At 40.7% G+C, this 24,431-nt stretch overlaps 1 protein-coding gene across 2 annotated transcripts in view; it reads right to left on the bottom strand.

Moving 5' to 3' along the window:
• Positions 1-4,980: 4,980 nt before the first annotated feature.
• TMPRSS7 (transmembrane serine protease 7) overlaps positions 4,981-24,431 on the bottom strand; it is a 61,647-nt gene continuing 42,196 nt past the window's right edge. For both annotated transcript variants that reach the window (XM_043538484.1, XM_007057543.3), the window contains 8 exons: positions 17,048-17,184; positions 15,854-15,961; positions 14,063-14,173; positions 13,019-13,135; positions 9,546-9,723; positions 8,334-8,602; positions 7,425-7,561; positions 4,981-5,193 (listed from right to left, as the gene is read on the bottom strand). In XM_043538484.1, the coding sequence (XP_043394419.1) occupies positions 5,023-5,193; positions 7,425-7,561; positions 8,334-8,602; positions 9,546-9,723; positions 13,019-13,135; positions 14,063-14,173; positions 15,854-15,961; positions 17,048-17,184 (1,228 nt within the window). In that variant the 3' untranslated portion in view covers positions 4,981-5,022. The remainder of the gene's footprint in view (positions 5,194-7,424; positions 7,562-8,333; positions 8,603-9,545; positions 9,724-13,018; positions 13,136-14,062; positions 14,174-15,853; positions 15,962-17,047; positions 17,185-24,431) is intronic.

A 24,431-nucleotide genomic window follows, 5' to 3' on the forward strand; every position in this document is an offset into this window, starting at 1 on the left:
CTATTCAGTGCACACTTTTAAATATGTATTTATTAGGGCTGTCGATTAATCGCAGTTAACTCACACAATGAACTCAAAAAATTAATCACAATTAATTGCAGTTTTAATCCCACTGTTAAACAATAGAATATCAATTGAAATTTATTGAATATTTTGGATGGTTTTCTACATTTTCATATATAGTATTCTGTGTTATAACTGAAATCAAAGTGTATAAATATTTGCACTGTAAAAACGATAAACAAAAAAATAGTATTTTTCAATTCACCTCATACAAGTACTGTAGGGCACTCTCTTTGTCGTGAAAGTGCAATTTACAAACGTAGATTTTTTTTTGTTACATAACTGCTCTCAGAAACAAAAGAATGTAAAACTTCAGAGCCTACAAGTCCATTCAGTCCTACCTCTTGTTCAGCCAATCACTAAGACACACAAGTTTGTTTACATTTACAGGAGATAATGCTGTCCTCTTCTTATTTACAATGTCACCCGAAATGAGAAAAGACATTTGCATGGCTCTTTTGTAGCCGGCATTGCAATTTATGTACAAGATATGCTAAACATTCATATGCTCCTTCATGCTTCAGCCACCATTCCAGAGGACATGTTTCCATGCTGATGATACTCATTAAAAAAAAAAAATCAAAAAAGAGTTAATTAATTTTGTGACTGAACTCCTTGGGGGAGAATAGTATGTCCCCTGCTCTGTTTTACCCGCATTCTGCCACATATTTCATTTTATAGCAGTCTCAGCTGATGACCCAGCACATGTTGTTCATTTTAAGAACACTTTTCACTTTTCACTGCAGATTTCACAAAACGCAAAGAAGGTACCAATGTGAGATTTTTAAAGAGAGCTACAGCACTCGACCCAAGGTTTAAGAATCTGAAGTGCCTTCCAAAATCTGAGAGGGACGAGGTGTGGCACATGCTTTCAGAACTATTAAAAGAGCAACACTCCGATGTGAAAACTACAGAACCTGAACCACCAAAAAGGAAAATCAACCTTCTGCTGGTGGCATCTGACTCAGATGATGAAAATGAACATGTGTCAGTCTGCACTGCTTTGGATGGTTATCGAGCAGAACCTGTCATCAGCATGGACGCAAGTCCCCTGCAATGGTGGTTAAAGCATGAAGGGACATATGAATCTTTAGCGTATCTGGCACATAAATATCTTGTGACACCGGCTACAAAAGTGCCATGAGAACACCTGTTCTCACTTTCAGGTGACATTGTAAACAAGAAGCAGGCAGCATTATCTCCTGCAAATGTAAACAAACTCATTTGTCTGAGCGATAGGCTGAACAAGAAGGAGGGCTGAACGGACACTGAACGCTCTAAAATTTTACATTGTTTTATTTTTGAATGCAGTTATTTTTTGTTCATAATTCTACATTTGTAAGCTCAGCTTTCATGATAAAGAGACTGACTACAGTCCTTGTGTGAGGTGAACTGAAAAATACTATTTCTTATGGGGTTTTTTACAGTGCAAGTATCTGTAATCAAAATTAAATATAAAGTGAGCACCGCACACTTTGTATTCTGTGTTGTAATTGAAATCAATATATTTGAAAAATGTTGTAAACATCCAAAAAACATGTAAATAAATGGTGTTCTATTATTGTTTAACAGTGCGATTAATCAAAACAACTTTTTTAATTGCTTGACAGCCCTGGTATTTATGTCTTCGCAGGACCAGAATCTTCGATTTCAAGTTGACTGCTGGAGCTAGTTACCATTTTTCCTCAATGAAATTGCTCAAAATTTGGCCTTTTCAAAAATGGACTCAAATGTTTTTAACTTTTTTTTTAATAATTAATTTATGTATTTTACAGTTTTTCAACAAACTTTAAGTGAAATGTTTTTTCTGGCAGCTGTCCCAAAAATATTCCCCCCCCCCCAATTTTTTCAAGTTTGGGTTTTTTCCTTCTGTTTCAAAATTGCCTGGTTTGATCCATCAGCTTAGTGAAATTTTCCTCTCCCCACCCCAAAGCTAACAAGTTTGATTTTAGAATGTTTCCCCACTTATCAATCCCTTCCTTCTCCCCCACTCCCCCTCCCAATCATTTAAAAATATTCTGTGAGAAATTTGGACCTTTATGGGAAACAGAATAAACATAAAAAGAAAAGGAGTACTTGTGGCACCTTAGAGACTAACGAAAGCTTATGCTCAAATAAATTGGTTAGTCTCTAAGGTGCCACAAGTCCTCCTTTTCTTTTTGCGAATACAGACTAACATGGCTGCTACTCTGAAACCTGTCAGAATAAACAGTTTCAAATTTGCATAACATCCACAAAATTTAATTTTCATTCTGCAACCAGGTCTTGTAACTATGCCCCATATCAGAATATATAAAACTTGTCTTCACAAAGACAGTTATTATTATTAATAAATCACAACTATAATAATATACAATTTATTAATTATTATTATTATTATTATTAAGCACGGCAATAGTGTCTAGAGGCCAGAGCTCATTAGTGCTTAGCAATGTACAATTACATAACAACTCATCACTAATGAAAATACTGGCCTATAGATTAGTATCAAATGTAACCAATCCATATATAAATTGATATAGGTACATTTTGAGATCTAAACCTTCCGACTGTCTTAACTGGTAATACTCATAGTAGTAATCATTATTTCTTATGATGGTAGTATCAGCATCTAAGTAGACAATCGACAAATTAAGTACTGGTGTCAGAATCCAACCTAAAGTCAAAATGATGAGCAGTAGATTTTAGCATGTCTAAACTAGTGTCTTCACCCTCAATATTTTAAACATCTTTTTAATACAGGCTACATCTAGATGTCCGACACTTTCAGTGTAAATTCAGAATAAAAGCCTCAGATTCCATTAGACTGTATTCATAACACTTTTTATTCATTCTTGACAAATATCTGTAGTAGCAATTTTCAGAGTAACAGCCGTGTTAGTCTGTATTCGCAAAAAGAAAAGGAGTACTTGTGGCACCTTAGAGACTAACCAATTTATTTGAGCATGAGCTTTCGTGAGCTACAGCTCACTTCATCGCTGTAGCTCACGAAAGCTTATGCTCAAATAAATTGGTTAATCTCTAAGGTCCCACAAGTACTCCTTTTCTTTTTATAATAGCAATTGTGTTCTCAAGAGCTTTTAGAGAGAGAAAAAGTGTCAAATACATGTACAAACACAGGCACACGAGCACTCTTGCAGGGTGGGGTTGTTAGCTGTTTTGAAACTGTAGTTCTCAGCCAGCAGAGCAGAAGGACTTATTTCTCCCAGTCAATTAGTATACTTGTTCCATTGATAGGTAGTCACCAGTAGATGGCCAATGATAATCCCAGGAAAGTGGCTTTTGGAATTCAGACTGCTGGTGCCTGAGGAGGAGCAAAAAGAAAATGAAACTCGTCTACTATCATTTACCCTCTTTTACTCTCAACTCTTCTGCCATGCTTTCCAACGTCAGTCTGGTCTCCTTCACTTGATGTTGTCTTCTTGCTGGAAGAGGTGAAGAAAGGAAGATTAGTGGGCACAAATACTAAGGTGGATGCTACTTCATGCTCCCACCATGCAGGACATCAACAGCTACGGGGAATGGGTTGATTGTGACATAAGTACTGATCTTATCTTCTGCTTCCTGACAGAAGGCGCCATTACTGCTGATTGTTTAGACTATTACCAGGTAATTTTGGAGAAATGGGAAGAACAAGGAAAAGACTCACAGGTCACAAGAAAGACTGGATTGATTTCCTTAGGCTGCTCATTGGCCTGCCTTTTCTTTTTGTTTTTGCATGCTTGAAGAGAAATACAGCTGCTGCCATGGGACCCAACTCTTCCTCTTGTTTGCACTAAGACTGGTTCTTGCTCACCTGCTCAGAGTGAAACTGATTGCCATGTGTGGGGTCAGGAAGGAGTTTTCCTCCAGGTCAGACTGGAAATGACCTCGGGTTGTCTTTTTTTTTTTTTTTTTTGCCTTCCTCTGCAGTGTGTGGGCCTGTGTCACTTGCCAGGATTATCTGGTTATATCTCACTTAATTATTTCTCTGCCATTGCAGGGGCCTCAAACACAGGTGCACCTTGGTCCCTCCTATTCTCTGCCTGTGGCACATAATAGTCTAGTCTCCTGTGAGCTGTAATCTCATTTTGGTTGTTGAGTTAGCGTCTGGATGCTGGGTGGTGGCCTGCGATACACAGGAAGTCAGACTAGATCACGGGTCTCAGACACATGGAGTTATTTCCTGTGGCTGCCAAGCTCCCCTCACCCGCTGCCTCCCCCCCCCCCCAGTGAGCCGCGTCCTTGTTCCTCTGCCTACCTCCAGGCGCTTCCCACCACCAAACAGCTGTTTGGCAGCGCTTAGGGCTTTCCAGCAGGCAGGGGGGAAGAGCGCTATGGGGAGGAGGCGGGAAAGAGGCGGGGCCAGGGCCAGGATTTGCGGAAGGGGTTGGAATAGGGGCAGGGAGGGAGCGGAATTGGGGTGGGGACTTTGGGGAAGGGTTCGGATGGGGCGGGGCTTCATGGAAGGGGTGGGGCTGGGGCAGCGGTGGGCAGGTGCAAGTGATGTGCCCCTCGGGCCAATGTACTAGTCCTCATGTGGACCGCGTGGTGATTTAAGTTTGAGATCCCTGGGTTAGATGGCCTGGTGGTCCCTTCTGGCCTTCAACTCTATGACTCTTCTGCCAAAACTGCACAATTGTTGTGACTTGCATGGTCATTTCCCATTGCAGTCATTGCTCTGTCCATATTGCTTTCAAAAGTTGACACTTATTCGTCCTAGCATGCCTGTGGTCTACCTTAAACATCCCTTGCACTAGGCTTTCCAGACATGCGAAATACAATCTCACCCACCAGCTGAACAGATGCCCTGTATTTTCTATTGCAGCAAGTAGAATTTGTGGACATTTTGAAGATAAGGCATTTGTGTGATCTGTGATGCATGCAAAAAACCAGAACATCCACCAACTTTTATTAATATGATTTTAATGGAGATAATCCAGATACAATATACTTTGTTGCCATTTGACCATTTCCAGATTACAAAACCAAAGGCACATATCTGTGAATCCACGGAGAAAACTTTGACACCCTTGTGTATACACCAGGGAAATTTGGTCTTCCACAGCCATAACCCCAGCTAACAATGCCAGTCAAAAACCATTTTCCATCGCCATTGCTTCGACATGACAGGGGTCCCCCAGAATCACCCTAAGAAAAGAATATTTTAGTTTAGATATTCTATGGTAAAAAGAGTAATAAAACCTAGGCAAAATTCCACAGTATATACTTGGGCAATAACTCCATGGAGCTCAGTGGAAATTTTGCTTAATGACAGAAAAACTTGGCCCATTAGGTCTGACTAGGAATAAAAGAAATGAATTCCATTAAATACAAAGCAGATCAGACTTATCCATTTGTATCACCTATTCTACTAACATTTGCTGTCATCTAACATGCACTGGATATGATCTTAGAGTTATATAGACGCTTATTTTTTGTCCAAACTAGGGGTACCTTCATTTGCGATTGAAAAGTATTATCTTTATTAATGGATTTAATGCAATACATTTTAGGATTCAATATCATCCTTGCAACTTAGAACAAAGACCAAATTCCGCCCTCTAATAGATGCACACGGCTCATTGTCTTCTAACATACCAGCAGCTGCATGAATGCATCTGAGGAGCAAAGATCAGGCCCTACACAAATAGTTCAACAATAATATTCCACAAATAGCTTTTTTAACTCCAAAATAAAATATGAAATAACATTTAAGTGGGAACAGGACTGGACCTTTAAGTCAAATACAAATAGAAACAATGTGGAACTCATGAGTGAGAGATAGCCAAGCATATTTGTTTTAAATTGTGTTTCTTCCTTTCTATGACACTATACAGTTTAAACAGGCTTCAGAATGAAGAAAATATGTATGAAAAAATAATAAAAGCATTTGAAAATAGGGGAGTATGATAAAGAAATCTGCTCTGAACGATACTAACCCTTATAAAAACACAAGGCAACTACAATGCTATAAAAGACAACCTAGTAGCAGTATTCTCTTTATCACTAGGGTACTCTGGTAACAGTACTATTTGCAAAATTTCATAGAAATAGATGATCCATGGTAGAGTTCCTCCACATTCATGATACAAATCTAAACTCGACATGATGATTCAAGTCTACTCTACTTTGAGATTTTACCCCACATCTGGCAATTGGGAGCCATCAGGGTGGTTACTAGAACTGGTCAAAAATTGCCCGAGAGAAAAGCTGATTTGAAAGCTGGAGTAAGCTTTCAGAGACATGTACTGATTTCATCCAATATTTTGAAGGAAACAATTTAAATGTTGTGTTTCAACTTCACTGTTTTGAATTTTATCTTATACAATACACTAATAAAACATAAGTCAAAATCAAAGATTTTAATCAGGTCATTTCAATGTTACCAAAACAAAAGTTCAGAAATTTCAGTGTTTTTGTCCCAATTTGGAAATTCCAAGTTTTGATTAGCTCTAAGAATCACAAAAACCAGACAGCTACAATTTGCACCAGTGGTGCTTACTCCAGCTTTCAATGGGACAAGGCATCAATGCTGCAAATTGTGGCTTTCCTTGACTATGTATGACACCCACCCACATAGCTGTAGTAGTGTTAACTCCTGATCGGTGGATTGGGGCAAATTCCTTATGTAGGCAAGGCCTTAGATACTTATTTTTTTACTATCACTTTCCAACACTAGCAAAAGGACAGGACAGGTTTATAGGTCAATCCCACTTCCATCCTGGCCAGGACAGGATTTAAAAACACTCAGATTCTGCCCCTCAAGTTTTAAAAGAGCAGATATACTCATCTTAGTGACTGAGCAAAGTGACTGTACACATGACATTACAGAATTCCATGTTTATTGTCTTTCAGTGACTCCACATCAAGTATGCTATTCACTTGTGAAATTATGCTTGCTTGCTTCCTTGTTTGCACTTCAGCTGTCAACCTTGTAATCCCAACCTGGCATCCAAGAGTCAGGCTAGGTTCAGGCTTTCTTTTAAGTCTTCATCTGTTTGAAGGCAGTATTTATCCTGAGACCTTGTGATCCTGACTTGCATTTGTGTGACCCATTGGCCCTGTAACTGAAACTTAGCAAACAGTGCTATTGATGCACACAAAGAAGTAGGTCTCAGCTTCTTCTTTGCTGTGTTGGTTTTGTAGTACGAACCAGAGTAATAATATTTCCTTTCCCACCACTGCCAACACATTTAATGCTAGTGAAGTCAGCACACAGGTGGCAGATTTACTGATAAAAAGGTCTTTTGCACAGCTGTTTTTCAGAGCAGTACTATACATACATCAAGACAGTTAGCCAATAATTCTTTACCACTTATAAAGCAACAATGAAAGATCAAAGAGACTGATTTAATTTGAGCTGTATTTAAAAAACCTACTTTGCAGCCATCTTTTGTCCCAGACATCATCCCCGCACATAGCATCCGGGCTGTGATAATCCCATATGTGGAATGACACAATGTTTGGTCAACAATTTCTACCTCAGCTTTCTGCAGAATTGCTGAACCCTGGTCATCTGGAAAACACATTGAAAGAAAGCCAACCTGATTTAATAGACTTCAAAAATACTGCTCATGTATTTGACAGTTAGTGTGTTAGCTTCTGGAGACTCCCTGCCCAACAGTTTAACTCTTGTTGCTCCAGATCTAGGCAATTATCTCAATACAACCCATGAAGGTAATGTATTGTTCAATACAAATGTAAGTTCAATACAAAACTTGTGTTAAACAATTAAGTTCCTTTCTTTTAAAACTTACATCTCATTGTCTTCTAACATAGCAGCAGCTGCATGAATGCATCTGAGGAGCAAAGATCAGGCCCTACACAAATAGTTCAACAATAATATTCCACAACACCTAACACCATACAAAGATTAGTTCCATGCAACTTTAATCCAAACTACATAAACACATGAGATGTTTAGTTCTACCTGGTTCTACAGAAACTCTAGCCAGTTGAGTTCTCCAATCAGGATGTCAAGTTACCATCAGAACGAACAGTCTTAGTGTCTGGAGTTAACCTCCCTAAGACACTTCTAGAAGCTTAACTCCTTCAGACAGGAAGAACAGAACACACACACTACAGGGCAGTAGGAAATAAGGAATCCTGCCCCGTCCTTCCATTTGAGCGTAGTCTTGCTTAATGCCGCAAAGAGTGAAGACTAACCAGCCACAAGTCAAATTCAACCTTGGAGTGAGCCAGTACAACCTCACTTGAGTCAATGGAGATGCATTTGCTTACAACGGAACTCAGTTTGGACCTATGAGTGAACGAAAGTAAGAGCTCACCTGCTTCTTGCCTTTGACCCCAGCCTGTTATCCAGCACTTCTCGCCGCTGTGTGTTTTATGTGAAAGTGGAGGTATGCAGATCGGTTGAATGGCGTGTTGCATTGTGTCAGGCCATGGCAGGCTTAGCTCTAGCAGTGCAATATCATAGTCATAGTTTCTGCTGTTATAGTATTCGTGAACAATGATTCTTCTCACCGCAGACACAAACCTGGCCTTCCCTTGAGTGCGCATGCCTAAGTGCGCAGTCCAAGTTCGAGGATCGGATAGCCTAATGGACAATGGATTAATGTACAATCAATCTTCAAGACAAATTCTTGGAAACATCTTCATGACACAATGCCCAGGAAAACCCTGGTGTTGAATTATAAAATGGCAATTTTTAAACCCAAAAGAAGAAAACCAAAACCACAAAATATGGAACTAACAGAATACGTGCTGGTATCACGTTTTACCCAAAATGCTTTTACTGCAGCTTCCTATTCCCTTTTTAAGCTTCCTTGTTGCCTTACCTACATAGTAATTCTTTGGGACAAGGACCTTGTCCTCACACCTCCCTGTAAAGGCGTCTAACTTGCTGTTAGCAGCACACTGTTAGTAACACCACCTGGTAGATACCTGCATCGAAGGCCTTTTCTACACTGGTGGCAGCATATAGGGTATGTGTAGTTACACGCTACAGTGAAAAGCAGGCTGTGTCCACACTGTGGTGTGTAGGTAGCTACATGTGGCTCTGACAGTGGGAATGCAGCAAGACACTAGTCTGCTAAAGTTCGCATGGTAGACATGAGAGGCCCTGCTTGGGCATGTAGAAAGGTGCGTAGGGTATGTACCGTAAGGTTCTGGCATGTCTTTACCTGCCGAAGCAGATCCTCACTGGCTACACTGTTATTTATACTCATGCTGTGAGGGACTACAGTGTACGTACTCAACATGCCACCAAAACTTAATTTAGACTATGTGAAATGAAAGGTAAATTTAAAAACTGGACCCCCCCGACATCATTAGGATTTCTGTACATGTGAAGTGCAGGGGAATTATTTTTGTAAGATGATACTGGTTAAACCCCCTCGTTATTTAATTCATAGTATTAAATGAACTGAAATCAAGTGACAGTGTTCAGTTAAGTCACCCTGTGCCATATCTACCAGAAACCACCACATTCAGAGGTACTGAAAATGCTTCAGGTCCATTAAGTGGATGTCATTGTTTACCTGTTTCCTTGAAAACAATGAGCTGCAGACAGAAGCCATTCCCTAGAGATCACCGATGCCCCACAATAAGCAACTCCAACAAAATGGAGGCTGACTTGCCAGGGCCATTCACCTTCCTGTGCATCAGAGCCTCCTATGATTCGATGATAGATATCGCTGATTTTACTACTGCCACAGCCTTTAAAAGAAGATTGATAAGTTTATTATTTCTATGACACTAACACCCATCATGTGCGAGGATGCTTCCCAAACGGAGGAAGAAAGATCCTTCTTCCCACCATCATCTTCAACAAAGGCATTTTGAAATGCATTTCACTGAAAGGCCCTGAACCAAAAAGCCTGGAGACAGGGGGTCCTAGATTTATCTTACCTATTCATGGAAAGAAAAGATGGTCTTGTGGTTACTGCACCGGACTGGGGAGTTCTGGGTTCTCCTCCTAGCTTTGCCACAGACTTCCGGAGCAATTGTGAGCCAGTCACTCACGCTCTGTGCCTCAATTCACCATCTGCAAAGCAGAGATAACCCTTCCCTACCTCGCAGAGATGTTGGGAGAATAAATTTACTGTAGATGGGTTTCAATATATAAACTAGATACGGGGGTGGGGGGGAGGAGACCAGATACTTTTGGAGGAGTTACACAGCATTACTGAACTACTCTAATTGTTGCCCTTCTCTTGAAACTGTGAAGAAAGCGGCAGTTGAGTGGCAGGCACAGTGAGGGGTTTATGACTTGGATACCTGTCCACTCAGGAATGGATTGGGGCCAAAAAAGTTTATTTCACACAGACTACACTTGCAGTGGTCAATAACTTGGCGTAGAAATCACTGTTGCCAGCTCCTGTAAACTTATGAATACAACAATTTTGGCCCCTGCTACTGGCAGTCTCACAATGACATGAAAAGCTCCACACATCATGTGACTTACAACACAAGGGAGAAAGATTTCCCCCTCCCCGCCCTACCCCGCACGTCCCTGTTACCTAGAAGATGATGCACTAAACTACAAGCCTCTATACCATGAGCTCTTATCCCAGCTCTCCACTGATGAGTGTTTATGTTTCTAGGCATTTCACCACCTCTCTTATGAGCCACTCTTTTTAGGAGTTTCATACCCTTCAGGGGTTAACTATCACTCACCCATCTCACAGATGAGGTAATTAAGAGATTGCACAAGGTCACTTCAGAAAGACTGGGGACTAGAACACAAGTCTCCAGTGTAAGAGAGCTTAGTCTCACCCATTTTGCCACAGGGCATTCAGAAGGAAAATGGCAAATTAGGTGCTTCCATTAGCTACATGAACCATATGGCTCTGTCTCACTCACTAGCAGTTGGATCACTCAGACCTTTATGACACTGCCACTACTTCCATGCTAAGAGTTCTGCGGGGGGCGGGGTTTAAGCTCAAGTGCTAGAGGCTCATGCTTTTAGATCCATCAGTCCTTGGTTCAGCCCCCAAGGGTGACTCAAACAGGAGTCTTATTACATGTCTCCCTCTATAGACTGGTTTACAGCAAAGATAACAGCATGCCTTCCCTCTCACCAGTTATTCCTATAACTGGAAGAGGTCTGTGGGAGGGATCTGAAGGTTGTGCACTTATGGTGTATGCAGGGGTAAGAAAACATATTTCTGTATCCAAGTTAACATAAGGAGCCCAGGATATTTTATGTAGCAGAACACTGGATTTAGAAATGAATTTGTTGTATTAACATTTGTTTTCCTGTTGTCCTTTCATAGCCTGCATTTTCAGTGTGTGTGTTTTCGTTAATGGGAGCCATCACTTTAAGAACGGGATATGGCCAATAGCGTATTTGAGACACAGCAACGCGTGGAACATTCTGCCTGAAGTCCCCCGAGAGGAGTGGAGGACCGTACCTGCCTCCAAAAAGGTCAGAACTGAGTTAGCAAACTTACCCTTTCCACAAAGCAATGCCTCCTTTTCAAAGGTTGTTTGGTGGGCAGCCCTATACAAAAGGATCTTGGCTAGTCCCATTCCCAGCTCCCATATCACAAACTCATTGCCATGCTTTGCATGAGAAGGTAAGCTCTTCAGGTGACAGATGCTTTTGTGTTTGGACAGTGTGTAACAATGAGGTTCTGACCTTATTTGAGTCCCCTGGCTAGAACTCATTTAAAAAGGGGACAAAAAATAGTCTCAGTATAAATTAGCAGGAGCTGGCAACATTAATTTGGCACGTGCATTGGGGTGGGCAAGTGGAGTTCAAAAGTCAGATGACAGACAAACACCATGATTTAAATGTTAAGTGTCATGATTTTTTGGTGTCCAGCTTATGTTTTGGGATTGGCAATACTGGGATGTGTATGTGAACGACTTGCGGGTATAAAGAGATACGAATATTCTCTGACTTACATTTGTAGCTAACAGATTGGAAAACAAACCAAGATTCTACCTTCTCATCATGCCAACGTAAGATTTTTATTATTATTGATTACATGTATTGCAGTAGCACCTCGGATCCCAATCACAGAACCGTTGTAGGCACAGTCCTAACCTAACATGGAACATTCCCTGCCAAAAGGCGTGAGCCTACACTAAGTAATGGAAGAATACTACAATAAATGAAATAAACACATGCCACTTAGATAGCACAGATCTTCATTATAGAGCATCTCTTTTTCATGCTTTGATCTGCATTAAAATAGTTCATGTTGCCATTCAAGTTCCAAATGGTGCCAATTAACACTTGACCTTGAAAGAGGCAGGTTACACTTCTCAGAGCGATTTGTCTAAGACCACCTGCAAATTCAGGCAGATATTATTGCATTGGTTTAATCACTGTATTCCATGCTGTACTTTTTCCCGTGCACAGAGGACTACTATCCTGTGATGTCAGCCATGCACCTTTCATTAGCACACAGCTCACAGTAAAAAAGTTAGATTTTATGTAACTTTTCAAGATAACTCTTTATCTTTGGCAGCTCTCCCTTCTCCCTCCAAATTTACCATGATCCTCAGAAAATTGAAATCACCGATGGTTTGCTGAGGCATCCATGACGGGATTTTATCATCATGTAATGGGAACAATATCCTCTAAATTAAGTGACTGAGGAAGCTGGTGCTTCAATTAAAAAACTCTCTGCAGTGTTGGCAAATTTTTAACTCGAATAGATCTGATTCTTTGACTGGCTACCCAACTTCACTCTGCAACTCGCCATGCTCTCTAGCTCCCCAGACAAGAATCTATTTTAAACCTGAAGATTAAAACCACATACACAAGTTTGAGTTAAGGCTCCTCACAATACAAACACTAAAAAACGATGGAAGTTTCGTAACAACACAAATCAGACCTAATATCACTTGATTTCCAAACTTCAACTTATTAACAATGTACTTAACACATTCTGAACATACTTACCATGAGTAGAAAGTGTATGTACTTTAAATAGGAAAAAATGTAATTTAAATATAAAAAGCTAAAATTTGAAGATTAATAGTTGAGAGAGCCTCTTACTGCAGTTGCTTTCATCACTTCCATCAAGACAGTCTGCTGTTCCATCACACTTTGCATTTTGCTTTCTAATGCAAATATTATCTCTGCACTTGAAAGTTTGGTTGGTGCAAGGAATACCTGAAACAGGAAACAAAAAGGAACCATATGCTTCTGGAATGTCAATCCAGCAACGTGGACTAAGAAATGGTCTCCACTGGTGGGCCAAACCCCCACTACAAAAACCCCCTATTAGATATTCAGCTTATACTGGCAAAAACTGAACAGAGTAAGCTATACCAGCAAAAGAAAATTTTCCTCGTATAAGCAGCATCTCCAGTAAGGCTTTTGGTGGCATAGCTATGCTGGGAGGTGTGATTTTTTTTCATGCTCCTAACCAGCAAAGTTATGCTGTAAAAATTTAAGTGTAGGCAAGGCCTAAGTGTAGACTGGAAAACAATGAAAGTCATTAGCAAAGACGTCAATGCTTTTATTACAACAGCATAAGTTAACCATAGCAACTCAATGAGGGAAGCTTTAATAATCATATTTTAGGTAAGGTGTATTCCAACCTCTGAGTCCTTCATATCTTTTTCTATTCCTTCTTGGGTCACATTAAATAAATGAAACACTCATTTCTTGCCAACTCAGAAATATCCTATGAAATTTCACATGGCTAGAATAAAAGTTAAATAGGCCTAAAACATGGCTAGCCTGAAAAAAATATTTTTGTTGCATTTCCCCAATTTTGATCTTTTGGTCGCTTGCTGATCTGAGAAATATCTGTGCTTCAAACAAAACTATGCTGACTCCTAATAAGACTTACCTCTCACATAGCTCTTTACAGGCACTGAATCCTAAGAGCAGCCTCAGAGGTTTGTTGGGCTTTTTTACAAGCATCTCAGGAAGCTAAGCATCATTTCATGCCTACACAAAAACAATTGTCTAAGGATTTTCATGTTAGAGCTTGTCTATGCCCTTTAGAGTAACTCGTTTGGGCCAGATATTCCAACTAGAGTTGGGTAAGTGATGGAGAGGAAACATACATGACCAAAACAGTAACCATACTTTTGGTGCAGTTCTGCTCATCTCTGCCATCCTCACAGTCACGTATTCCATTGCAGGCAAGTGAAGTATACTGCATCAAGAAGCTGGCATTACAATTCTCTTTGGGCACAGCTGGAGTAGGAAGAAAGCAAGAGATCAGCAACGCAAATATCATGGCTAAGTTTGGAGGTCTGTGTAGAGTTTTATTAATACCACCTCTGCCACCATCTAAAAGATTTATACATCTTCCTCTATCACCAGGTGCTTTACAAAGGTAAGTATTATTACTGTCTTATGCATGAGGAAACCAAAGAGAAGAACACTAAGTAAATCACCCAAGGTCACAAAACTAGTCAGTGGCAGATTCAGAAATTAAACCCACATCGGTTGTAATTATTGAGCCTACAGATTTATCCTAATTGTGATGTCAGCTGTAAAAATTGAGTGTAAGTTCATAAGATTTCACAATAACCTGTAACAACAAATGATGATACGAAAAGATACAAAAGGGAAACAAAGACTGAATTAGTCCAACTAAAAAGGCCTACTGATATAACTCCAGGACTGTGCTATGATCATGACTGGTAAACAAGGAAAGTGTGGAACAGGATATTAGGGAACCAATATTGGTGTGTTGGATACTAAGCCTAGTTGGTGGCCAAAACAACGAGAGGACAGGCTATTCCATCCATTGCTGCTTTTGGGCTTCTTAAAGAAGGAGACTTGGAGAGAAGTCATCCTGGTTGCCACCCCACCATCTCCTGGGACACCGGAACTTCATCATCCTAATCTGAAAAATGTCCTGACCAGACTGGGCCAGAGAGAGAAACCCAAATAACATCGCCACCTCCCCTGGCTCCAGCTGAATCCCAACCACCACCTGGGATGAAAAGGGATTGGATTTTAACAAGAACAAACAGCTCCAGCCAATCACAACTAATTTCTTCTCTTTCCCCACAAAGGACAAATATTAACATCTTTAATACCATCTAAGAGACTGTCAAATAAGGGCATTTTCCTTCTGAAACCTCTCTCTAGCTAGAGAGAAAGGGAACAAGCAATATTATTAAAATTAAAGTCTTAATACTTTACATTTCAAATGCTTTAACTATTTTTCCTTCTTTCCTTTCTCTTTAATAAAAAAGTTTAAAGTGTTTACCATGGTACTAAGCAGGCTGAGGTCTCAATATACCAAACCCCAACCCTTGTTTAACACTGTTTAAAGCTGCACGGTTTCAGGATCATGGTAACAACTTCAACTCTTTGGGCCCGTATATTCCATCTCAATTAATACAGTACACCCTATTGATTTTAACTGTAACTGGTTATCTCCAATCTGATGTTCAGCCATCCTTTCCATTATAGTCTTCAGATAATGCATCCTTAATGACTGAAGGCTAGTGCACTAACCCGCTATATAGCCTGTCCCCAACAGCACCCATTAATGTGCATTTCGAATAAAGTCGCATTGCTAAGATGAAGAGGATGAGGAAGCGGGTGGGACATAGAATGTTTTAATTTAACAACGTCACCCTCCAGAGGAAAACAAACATGACTTCTTTCAGTTATTTTTGGATAACTGATTGACCTATATCCCCTTGCTCTTTAATATCACCACCGTGGCTATAGCAAATAAACAAGGCTCAAAATTTTTTCACAATTGTTTAAGCAACCAAAACTGAATTAATCTTAGGCCTGCAAAAACAGGCTGGAAATCTCAAGTTTTCTAGTACTATCTTCTTTAAATTCCAACAGAAAAAATGCTAACACATACTTTGGGTTTCCGTTTGCAAATAATAAGCAAATACTAACCACAAAAGAGTTCATCGCTTTCATCAAAGCAGTCATTTACTCCATCACAGCGCTGAGCCTGCTCAATGCATAAGCCGGTGGAACATTTGAAGTACTCGGCTGGACATGCTGAAGGCAAAATGCATAATCTATCAATTCTCTGCTTCCAAATATTTGTAATTCACAACAGGAAAGTAACGCCATTAAAATATTGTAAGAAAACAAAGTAAAATAGCTCATCTTAACTAATTAGCCTCTCACAGTTTGTATGGTAGCTTTTGTTAGTTTCTAAGGTGCCACAAGTACTCCTGTTCTTTTTGCGGATACAGGCTAACACGGCTTCTACTCTGAAACCTGTTAAAAAATATTTTTAGCTGTGTTATTACTGCCCCCTTAACTTCCTGGAAAGCATTTAATGTTAGCCCGACTCTTCACTCAACTTTCACCACAGAAACAAGAATGGTCTGGTTCTTTTTTTAATATTCAGATTCCTTTCTGATGTCCATTTCTGTTTATGCATGTCAAATGCAAATGTCACTGCAGTATGGACCAGTCCAGTTCCAGTGTAGAAGATGGGCATAAGAAAGTTTAGAGTATAAGATTTATACACACAGTCCCCCTCAATTAAACAGATCTCAGTTGGGATTTTTTCCTACTATAGCCTCATGTATTTCCCCCTCCCTCACATACATCTTTTCTGTGTTATGTTGCCCAATAAAGATTCCCTATGGTTTTACACCAACTACCTACAACTTCTGCTGTTCATAGCTGGCTCTTTAGTTATGATTGCTGCATGGTAGAGTACGCAAACCCATAGAAAAAACTGTATGGTCAGAGTTTGTTAATTGGTGCACTGTTTAATTGAGGGAGCTCTCTGGAGCAGCAACAGCAAAGACAGGCATTAACAATGGCTTTGGTGTGTGTGTGTGGGGGGGTGACAGAATGGCAAATTTAGCTGACATTTTAGAACACTGTGAACCAGTTGATAAATCTCAGGGTAGGTCATTGACTTATTTTAGGTTTAAAGTCTTTTACTTAAGGTTAGTGAAGAAAACAGGATTTACTTGGAATATTTATTCTCAAGTTAATTCAGTTTCTCGGGAAATCCAAAACCCATTTGTCATGAATCTTAATAAAACTAAACTTGTGATAAATATTTTAATTCAAAAAGGGATTTTATAAACATGCATGGAAAAAAAGTGAAATCCATCTTACGTTGGCTGATGTTGTAGCTCCCATATTCCACCAGAAGCGGCTGCTCTGAAAGCTTGGAACTACACTGAAGCTCAACGTTCACTACAGAGCTTGCGACACGGAAAACTGTTTGGTGATCAATGTAGTAGCCACAGTACCTAAAAGTGAGTGATGATAACGTTAGTTAAAAAGCCACTTTTGCACTAAAGTGCTTCACATACTATTTAAGTACAACATCGCCAAAGTGCGGCCACCTAGTACACAGTATAGCTGCCTAACAGATTTTAGCCTAGGAGACAAGGGAAAATGAGAAGTGTGACGTTATCCCTCACAGAGCAGATGAGACTGTTTTCTTTTTGGAGGGGATGGGGGAGAAGAGGTCTCATCTGAAAGACACATGCACAGTAAGTTACATAGCTCAATGCACTTCTCACTGAACTACAGAGGGGGAAATCGAACCTACTGCACGATTGCCAACCTCAAGCATTCAAAAAAAAAAAGTAATCATGGGACTGACTTAAAAATTGAGAGACTTTATTTAAACACCACATTCAGGATTTTTGCCTTGTAGGTTCTGAGCCCTGAGGCTCTCACTGCATGCCTTCAAGCTGTTCCCTGCAGGAGTGAGGGAGAAACTTAACTTTCTTTAATGAATACTGAGATTTTGCATGTAGCCTCTTGACTCCAGGAGCTGGGGCTTGAACATATACACCAAAAATCCCAAGACCTGTGATAAAATCATGAGAGTTGGCAACACTGCTACTGCGATTTGAACCTAAGATTTCAGTAAGCCCGTGATTTTAGATAAGGTACGGTGATTCGCTGTGCAGCCAAAGTGCTCGGGCACCATCGGTGGGGGCGGGGGGGAAGGGAAATCATCATAAGCCATCTACACAAAGTTCCCATCACTGCAGGAACAGGCTTTAATGGATAAAGTGAACTAAAAATGTTAACACTCCAGATTTAAGGTAGAAATGAGGAAACTATGGCAACTGTGTTAAACTGCTGACCCAGAAGGCACATGGAAGTATTCATCTTCATTGGAACATAACTCTTAACATGGAATACAGTGCTCTAACTGCATTCGTTGCTATGTCCAGAAGCACCGGCACCTGGCAATTAGGTTTTTAAGTTCCAGAAATATTTTTTTTCTTATTGAAACTGTGCTGGGGGAAAAGGAGAAGCTCAGCATTGTGGATTGACTGGGGTAGGGAGAGAAGGCTGCTTTCTTAAATCTTAGTACAATTTTACTATGGCTAGCCTTCTCCTTGTCAGTGTGACTAGTGCCATTTGCAAGAGAAAACGTAATAGCAACAGGTGGCTCCTTAAGTCCCCAGTGTATTGATCATAGAATCACAGGACTGGAAGGGACCTCAAGAGGACATCTAGTCCAGTCCCCTGCACTCATGGCAGGGCTAAGTATTATCTAGATGAGTGGTTCTCAGCTCTGGTCCACCGCTTGTTCAGGGAAAGCCCCTGGTGCACCGGGCTGGTTTGTTTACCTACCGCGTCTGCAAGTTTGGCTGATCACGGCTCCCAACTGGCCACGGTTTGCTGCTCTATGCCAATGGGGGCTGCAGGAAGGGCAGCCAGCATGTCCCTCAGCCCGCACCACTTTCTACAGCCCCCCATTGGCCTAGAGCAGCGAACTGCGGCCAGTGGGAGCTGTGATCAGCCGAACCTGCGGACGCAACAGGTAAACAAACTGGCCCAGCCCGGCCCGCCAGGGGCTTTCCCTGAACAAGCAGTGGACCAGAGTTGAGAACCACTGATCTAGACACTGACAGGTGTTTGTCTAACCTGCTCTTAAAAAATCTCCAATGAAGGAGATTCCACAACCTCCCTAGGCAATTTATCCAGTGCTTAACCACTCTGACAGTTAGGAAGTTTTTCCTAACATCCAACCTAAACCGCCCTTGCTGCAATTTAAGCCCATTGCTTCATGTCCTATCCTCAGAGGTTAAGAACAACAATTCTTCTCCCTCGTGGTAGCATCTGAAACATTCCACTGCATGTACAGTAGAAGGGTTTGGAAAATATAACAGGACCAAAATCTGAAACAGAATCTAACAACTTAGGGAGCTTTCTTATGAGCTGGGTGTAGTGCAGGTAGCTATGAGAGGTGACTTGTTTGTACTGCATCTTTAACTTTCTAGCAGTCTTCCTGCCAAGGGCAGATGCTATTCTGAGAGGTAGAGCTGATGAGAAGTGCAGAAGAGAACACACGTGCTGTCTCTTGGAGACTTATTCTGTTTTGTTCTTTCAGTTAGTGTGAAATAATTCAAAATGGAACTAGATTATAGTTCTGTTCAGGGCTAAATAAATACTGGAACCCAAAAACTTCACCATGAAAAGTGAATGTTTTGAAAACATTAAGAAAATGTTACATTGAAAGTACGTTTGGTATAGATATGACAAACGAACTGGTGGAAAGAAGTTCTCCAAATGGTCTTCTAGTGACCAGCCTAAGTGGTCCCCATGTCCTCATAAAAATGTAGCATTCCAGCTGCCCTCTTATTCCTAAGGAGAGGGCAGGAAACAGTCAGAAGGATAAAGGAGGACCTGGATGTTTTGAGAGAAAGGGTACCAGGGAAAAAATAAGTTACCTGGCAAGCAACCACCAAGCCCACATCTATTATTAATATTCAAGGGCTTTTCCCTTTGAAAGCAAAGTCTTTAAACAAGTGGACTGAATGAAAGATGGAGAACTGCCTTGGGTGCACATCTCGTTTAAGCTGCCATCTTGGCAAACAGCTTCTCTGGATTTCTGCCTAGATGCCACTTACTGAATCTGAGAAAGCTAAATTGCCCATAGATGCCAAGAAACACTTAAGCCAGCCCGTCCAGGTGCATTTCTATGGCACCTTTAATCAAAAGATGCCACAGAGGCTGCACATGATCTGTAGACACTGCCATAAAACAATATTTATATTTAGCATGTGTATACACACACACACAATAAAAATATATATAAAAAGAATGCCATCCATGAGCCTTTTAGACTCATTTTAAAAATAGAGTAAGCTTTTGAAAGTGGAAAAAATTCTGAGCAACATTTAAGCACTGAGGCTTGTCTAGAATTTGACAGTAATAAAGGAAAAGTTCCCCAAACTAACAGTTTATCATGAGGAATAATCTGTCAGCTTTAAGGCCTTACCTACACTAGCAAAATACCCATCATTATCAAGAGGTGATAGCAATGGAAGCAGTTGAATTGATGCTGAACACCTTTAATTTGCAAGCGTAGCCAAGAGCAGAACTGTTTCAAAAACAACTTTGGTTAACACCTACTAAACTCAAGAAAGGATCGTAGGAATTATTGGATTTGAGGCACTGTTTGAGAAGGACTGATTTGTAGGCTGGAACTAGAAGTTACATTTTATTCATTCTGTTTATTATGGTACTTCTGTTGTATTAATTTAGGCTCAATATCTGGGCCAAATATCTGTTTAATGTTGGACTGTGACTGGGTTATGTAAACACTTTTAAACAAGGTTTGGTATACAGAGACCTCAACCAGCTTAATACCATGTCATACACATCGTTAATAATTTTAACCTTTTATTAAAGATACAGAAAAAAGTAAGACTGGTGTTGACATTCACTTGCAACCTCACTGCTTGAAAAACACCAGGACAGCACAGAGTCTTACTTTGAGACCTGGCAAACTTCTAACAGCATCGGGCCTTTTAGGACACTACTTTTAGTTGTCACTCTCTAATCACAGGCTTACAGCAGTGTTACAGAATACATAGGTTGGCCAGCTAAGCCAGACACTTATTAAACAGAAGGAAAAGGGAGAGAGATAGGCAAGAGAAAAAAGAAGGTAGGGAAGGAAAAGGACATATTTAGGTGCACAGGCGGAGAAAAGGGGGCAAAGTCTCACATCTCAGGTGGTGTTTAGGATTTAGCTGAAGCCAGCATTGATGGGGATGTCATGAGAGTCCCCCTCTGGCCAGGATATTTCTCAGGATGACGAAGGCCCAGGGGGGGTCTCAAGAGATGGTGGGATGGCAGCCATAATGGTGAAGCTTGCTCTAGTAGCCAATTATTCCCCCAAAGTCTCTTTCAGAACCTCAAAAGGGAGTGATGGGTAGAATTCCCCATCCTCATTATTTTGCCCAGCAATTAGGCCTAGGTTCTGACACACCAATTTTCATTCACTGATCTCCAGTCCCCAACTCCTCTTGTTTACCAGGTATAATCTTAACACTGGCCTTGAGTTATATCAGTATAACTATAACTTTTTGTTTGGCACAATTCAGTCAGTCTCTGTTTCGTACCTTTTCCTCCACATCACCATTTATCATTACAAGTTATTGTGACATCTTATGAACTTACACCTCAATTTTTACATTTGAGCTTACAATTAGGGTAAATTTCTAGGCCCAGTTATCGCAACAGGACCTGAACCCCATTGTGCTAGATGCTGTATAAACAGATAAGAGTATATTCAATACAGAAGATAGCAGAGAAGTTAATCAGTCCACTTCTCATGAGGATTCAAGGAACTAATGGACATTAACCGGCGTCTGTGTGCACCACAACCGTCTACTGTATAGAATGGGAAAAGTTGTTGCTGTGAGGGGTTTTGGTGCAATAAAGCTCCCATGCAAAGCAAAATTAAGTATGAAGGAGATTTTGCTCCAGCAGTAAATGGAAAGAGGTGTATGGCTTTTTAAATGGCACAAGAACAGCTATGCAAAGTGTGAGCTGTAAAACCCCAAACCATGTTCACACAGCTGAGCAGAAGGGAGCTCATGCAAGTGCGTTGTTGACCAAGCCCCCCCCTCACCCCCCCCAGTTCTGTTGCCCTACTACTAGGAGCAGGGACTTACTGCATTTTGTCAGGGCCAATAGGAGTGCGTGTGGTTCATTTGCCACATGCTTGCTAACACCCCCATAGCAAGATAGGACCTGCCAGAATGCGCACACAGCAGGAGGCTTATTAGACGTCTGATTCCTCCCTACTAGCTAGCAGAGACCTGCTCCATACCTCAGCTTCCTTCAATACAAGGGGGCCCCACTCTGCACCCAACACCTCCATAGTGAAGAAACCAGCTACCATACTTAACCACCTGCTCCCAAAGCCAGGAGAGACTGCCTCCTCTCACCCCCACAAGATGACCTGGCAGTGACTTCTGATGGGATGCACAATGAGGTGCTGAAGCAGAGTAGTTTTTAAAACAGTCCCTTGTGGAAATGTTTACAGCTTATCACAGTATGTGGAATTCTTCTGGTGGCGTTTTCACACACAGAAACATTAACAATATGACATCTATTTTTAGAGGCCTGTGAAAACTTTCGCAAAATCAGTTCTCAGAATGTGTGTGCTCTCTGGGTAGGCAGAAGTTTTTTGGGCTCACTGAATAGACAGTGAAAGTCATACAGTAGGACTAGTGGGTCCCTCACTGGCTAAACCTGTCCCCATGTAATCAGAACAGACAGCTGTAGTAATTTTGGGGGCGGGGGTCCCAGTCATCACAGCTACAGTATATTCCAAGGCCTTTCTCCAATCCTCAAAACCACACCAGTCTCCAGCAGCGTTTTAACCAGGTTCACCCAACATAGTTAACGCTGTCGTTAGAACTGGTCAGAAGTGCATTTATTTTCCAGACACTTGCTGCAAAAGTTTGTTTAGTTAAACACCTGGTTTTCCTTTGAAAAGCAGTTTGAATGGAAAATTTGACCCAGCCCTAGCTGTAATATCACCAGGTTACCAAGATCAGGAATATGGTCCCAGTCCTCACATTCGAAAATTAAACCACTAAAATAAAGTTACCATGGGCCACACTTTAAAAAAAAAAAAGAAAAAAAAATCCTATGAATCAGCAGGCAAGCAGCTGGACCATAATTATTTTAAAAGAGGCTCTTCATGGAGAGATTCCCACTAATAATGCCCCACCCCAGCGTCATTTTCAGATATCACATTGGATATGAAATCGTCCCAGAAGTCTTCTTACATCCTAAATCCTTCAAGGTACTGTGACAATATGTATCCTTATGTTGACCCTTTTTACAGTTTTGCACAAAGTATGCCTTGTGAGGTATCATTTGAAAACTCATACTTTGCTGATCATTACTGTCCTGTAAAATATGTCTGACAACATGGTATGTAAAGTTATAAGATTCTATTCTATGACATTGCTGAGACATGTTCCAAGTTTAGAAAAGCAGGCACAAACCAGTTCCTCAGAGACGAAAGGCAAACTGATGCCTCAGACAGGTGTCAACAAAATCAAATCGACTATCACCTGGTTAAGAGACCATTCTTTGGCAGGAAAAAAGGATGTGGGCAAGATATCTACATTTTGGCAAGAAAATAGCGAGAGGTTCCTGTCCCCACAGTCTTGGTCTCCTGAACCTCAGCTGGAGGAGATTTTCAAAGAAAAAGAGAACTATAAGAAAGGGGAACAGATGCCCCAAATATACTCCCCCCTTTCTCTCTGCTCAAAGCATCAACACCTTCTAAAAGACAAGGCAAGTAACACTGAACTGGAGGAGGGATCCTGGCTGAAAGGAATCCAGCCAGTAAGACTGCTGAAGCATGTGGTGAGAGAGACCTTTTCTTTGATATTAGTTTGTGATTTACTTTTTATTTTCTTGTAACCAATTCTGACTTTTGCACCTCATTACTTGTAATCATTTAAAAATCTCTCTTTCTATAGTTAATAAACTTGTTTTATTTTTTTATCTAAACCAGTGTGATCAGACTGAAGTGTTTGGGAAACTCCATTTGAAATATTTGAAATAACAGGATTTGTGCATATATCATTTTCTATTAATAAAATGATGGACTTTCTGTGAGGTTGTGTTGTTCAGGAGAGAGCTTGGCCGTACAAGACGCACATTTCTGGGGGAAAGTCTGGGACTGGGAATTTGCTGGTGTTACTCCGCAGTGTAATTCAAGAGTGGTTGGCCATAGCACTCATACTGTATAGCTGGAAGTAATTTACATGATGGAGGCTGCGTGTGAGCAGACCAGGAGTGGTTACTCACAGCAAAGCAGTGTAAGAGACACCCCAGCCTGCAGAATTGAGGGGACACAGCTGTTCAACAGTCCAGATTGTACCCTGAGGAATTTCACAGGTACTCTATAACTAGTTCAGGAAAAAATGAAGTCCTCCAGATGTCTATTTGATATGGGAGGTACTTAGTGTCCATGTAGTACAGTGACCAGCTTCCATAAAAAGTCAATGCCAGAAACTTCAGAAGGAGGTTGAGCCTCATTTAAATACTTAACTGTATAGGATTATAACAATGGGAAGGCATTTTTTCTAGCTAGTGAGCTTTTCATATCCTCAAGTAGGCCCAAACTTGGACTAGTTTCCAAAGCAGGTTCAGAAGTTAAAGTTTGAGTTAACAGCTAACTGGATTTGATGTTCCAGTAAAGCAAGATTGTGGG

Source organism: Chelonia mydas, chromosome 1, assembly GCF_015237465.2.
Source record: "Chelonia mydas isolate rCheMyd1 chromosome 1, rCheMyd1.pri.v2, whole genome shotgun sequence".
Taxonomy (NCBI): Eukaryota; Metazoa; Chordata; order Testudines; family Cheloniidae; genus Chelonia; species Chelonia mydas.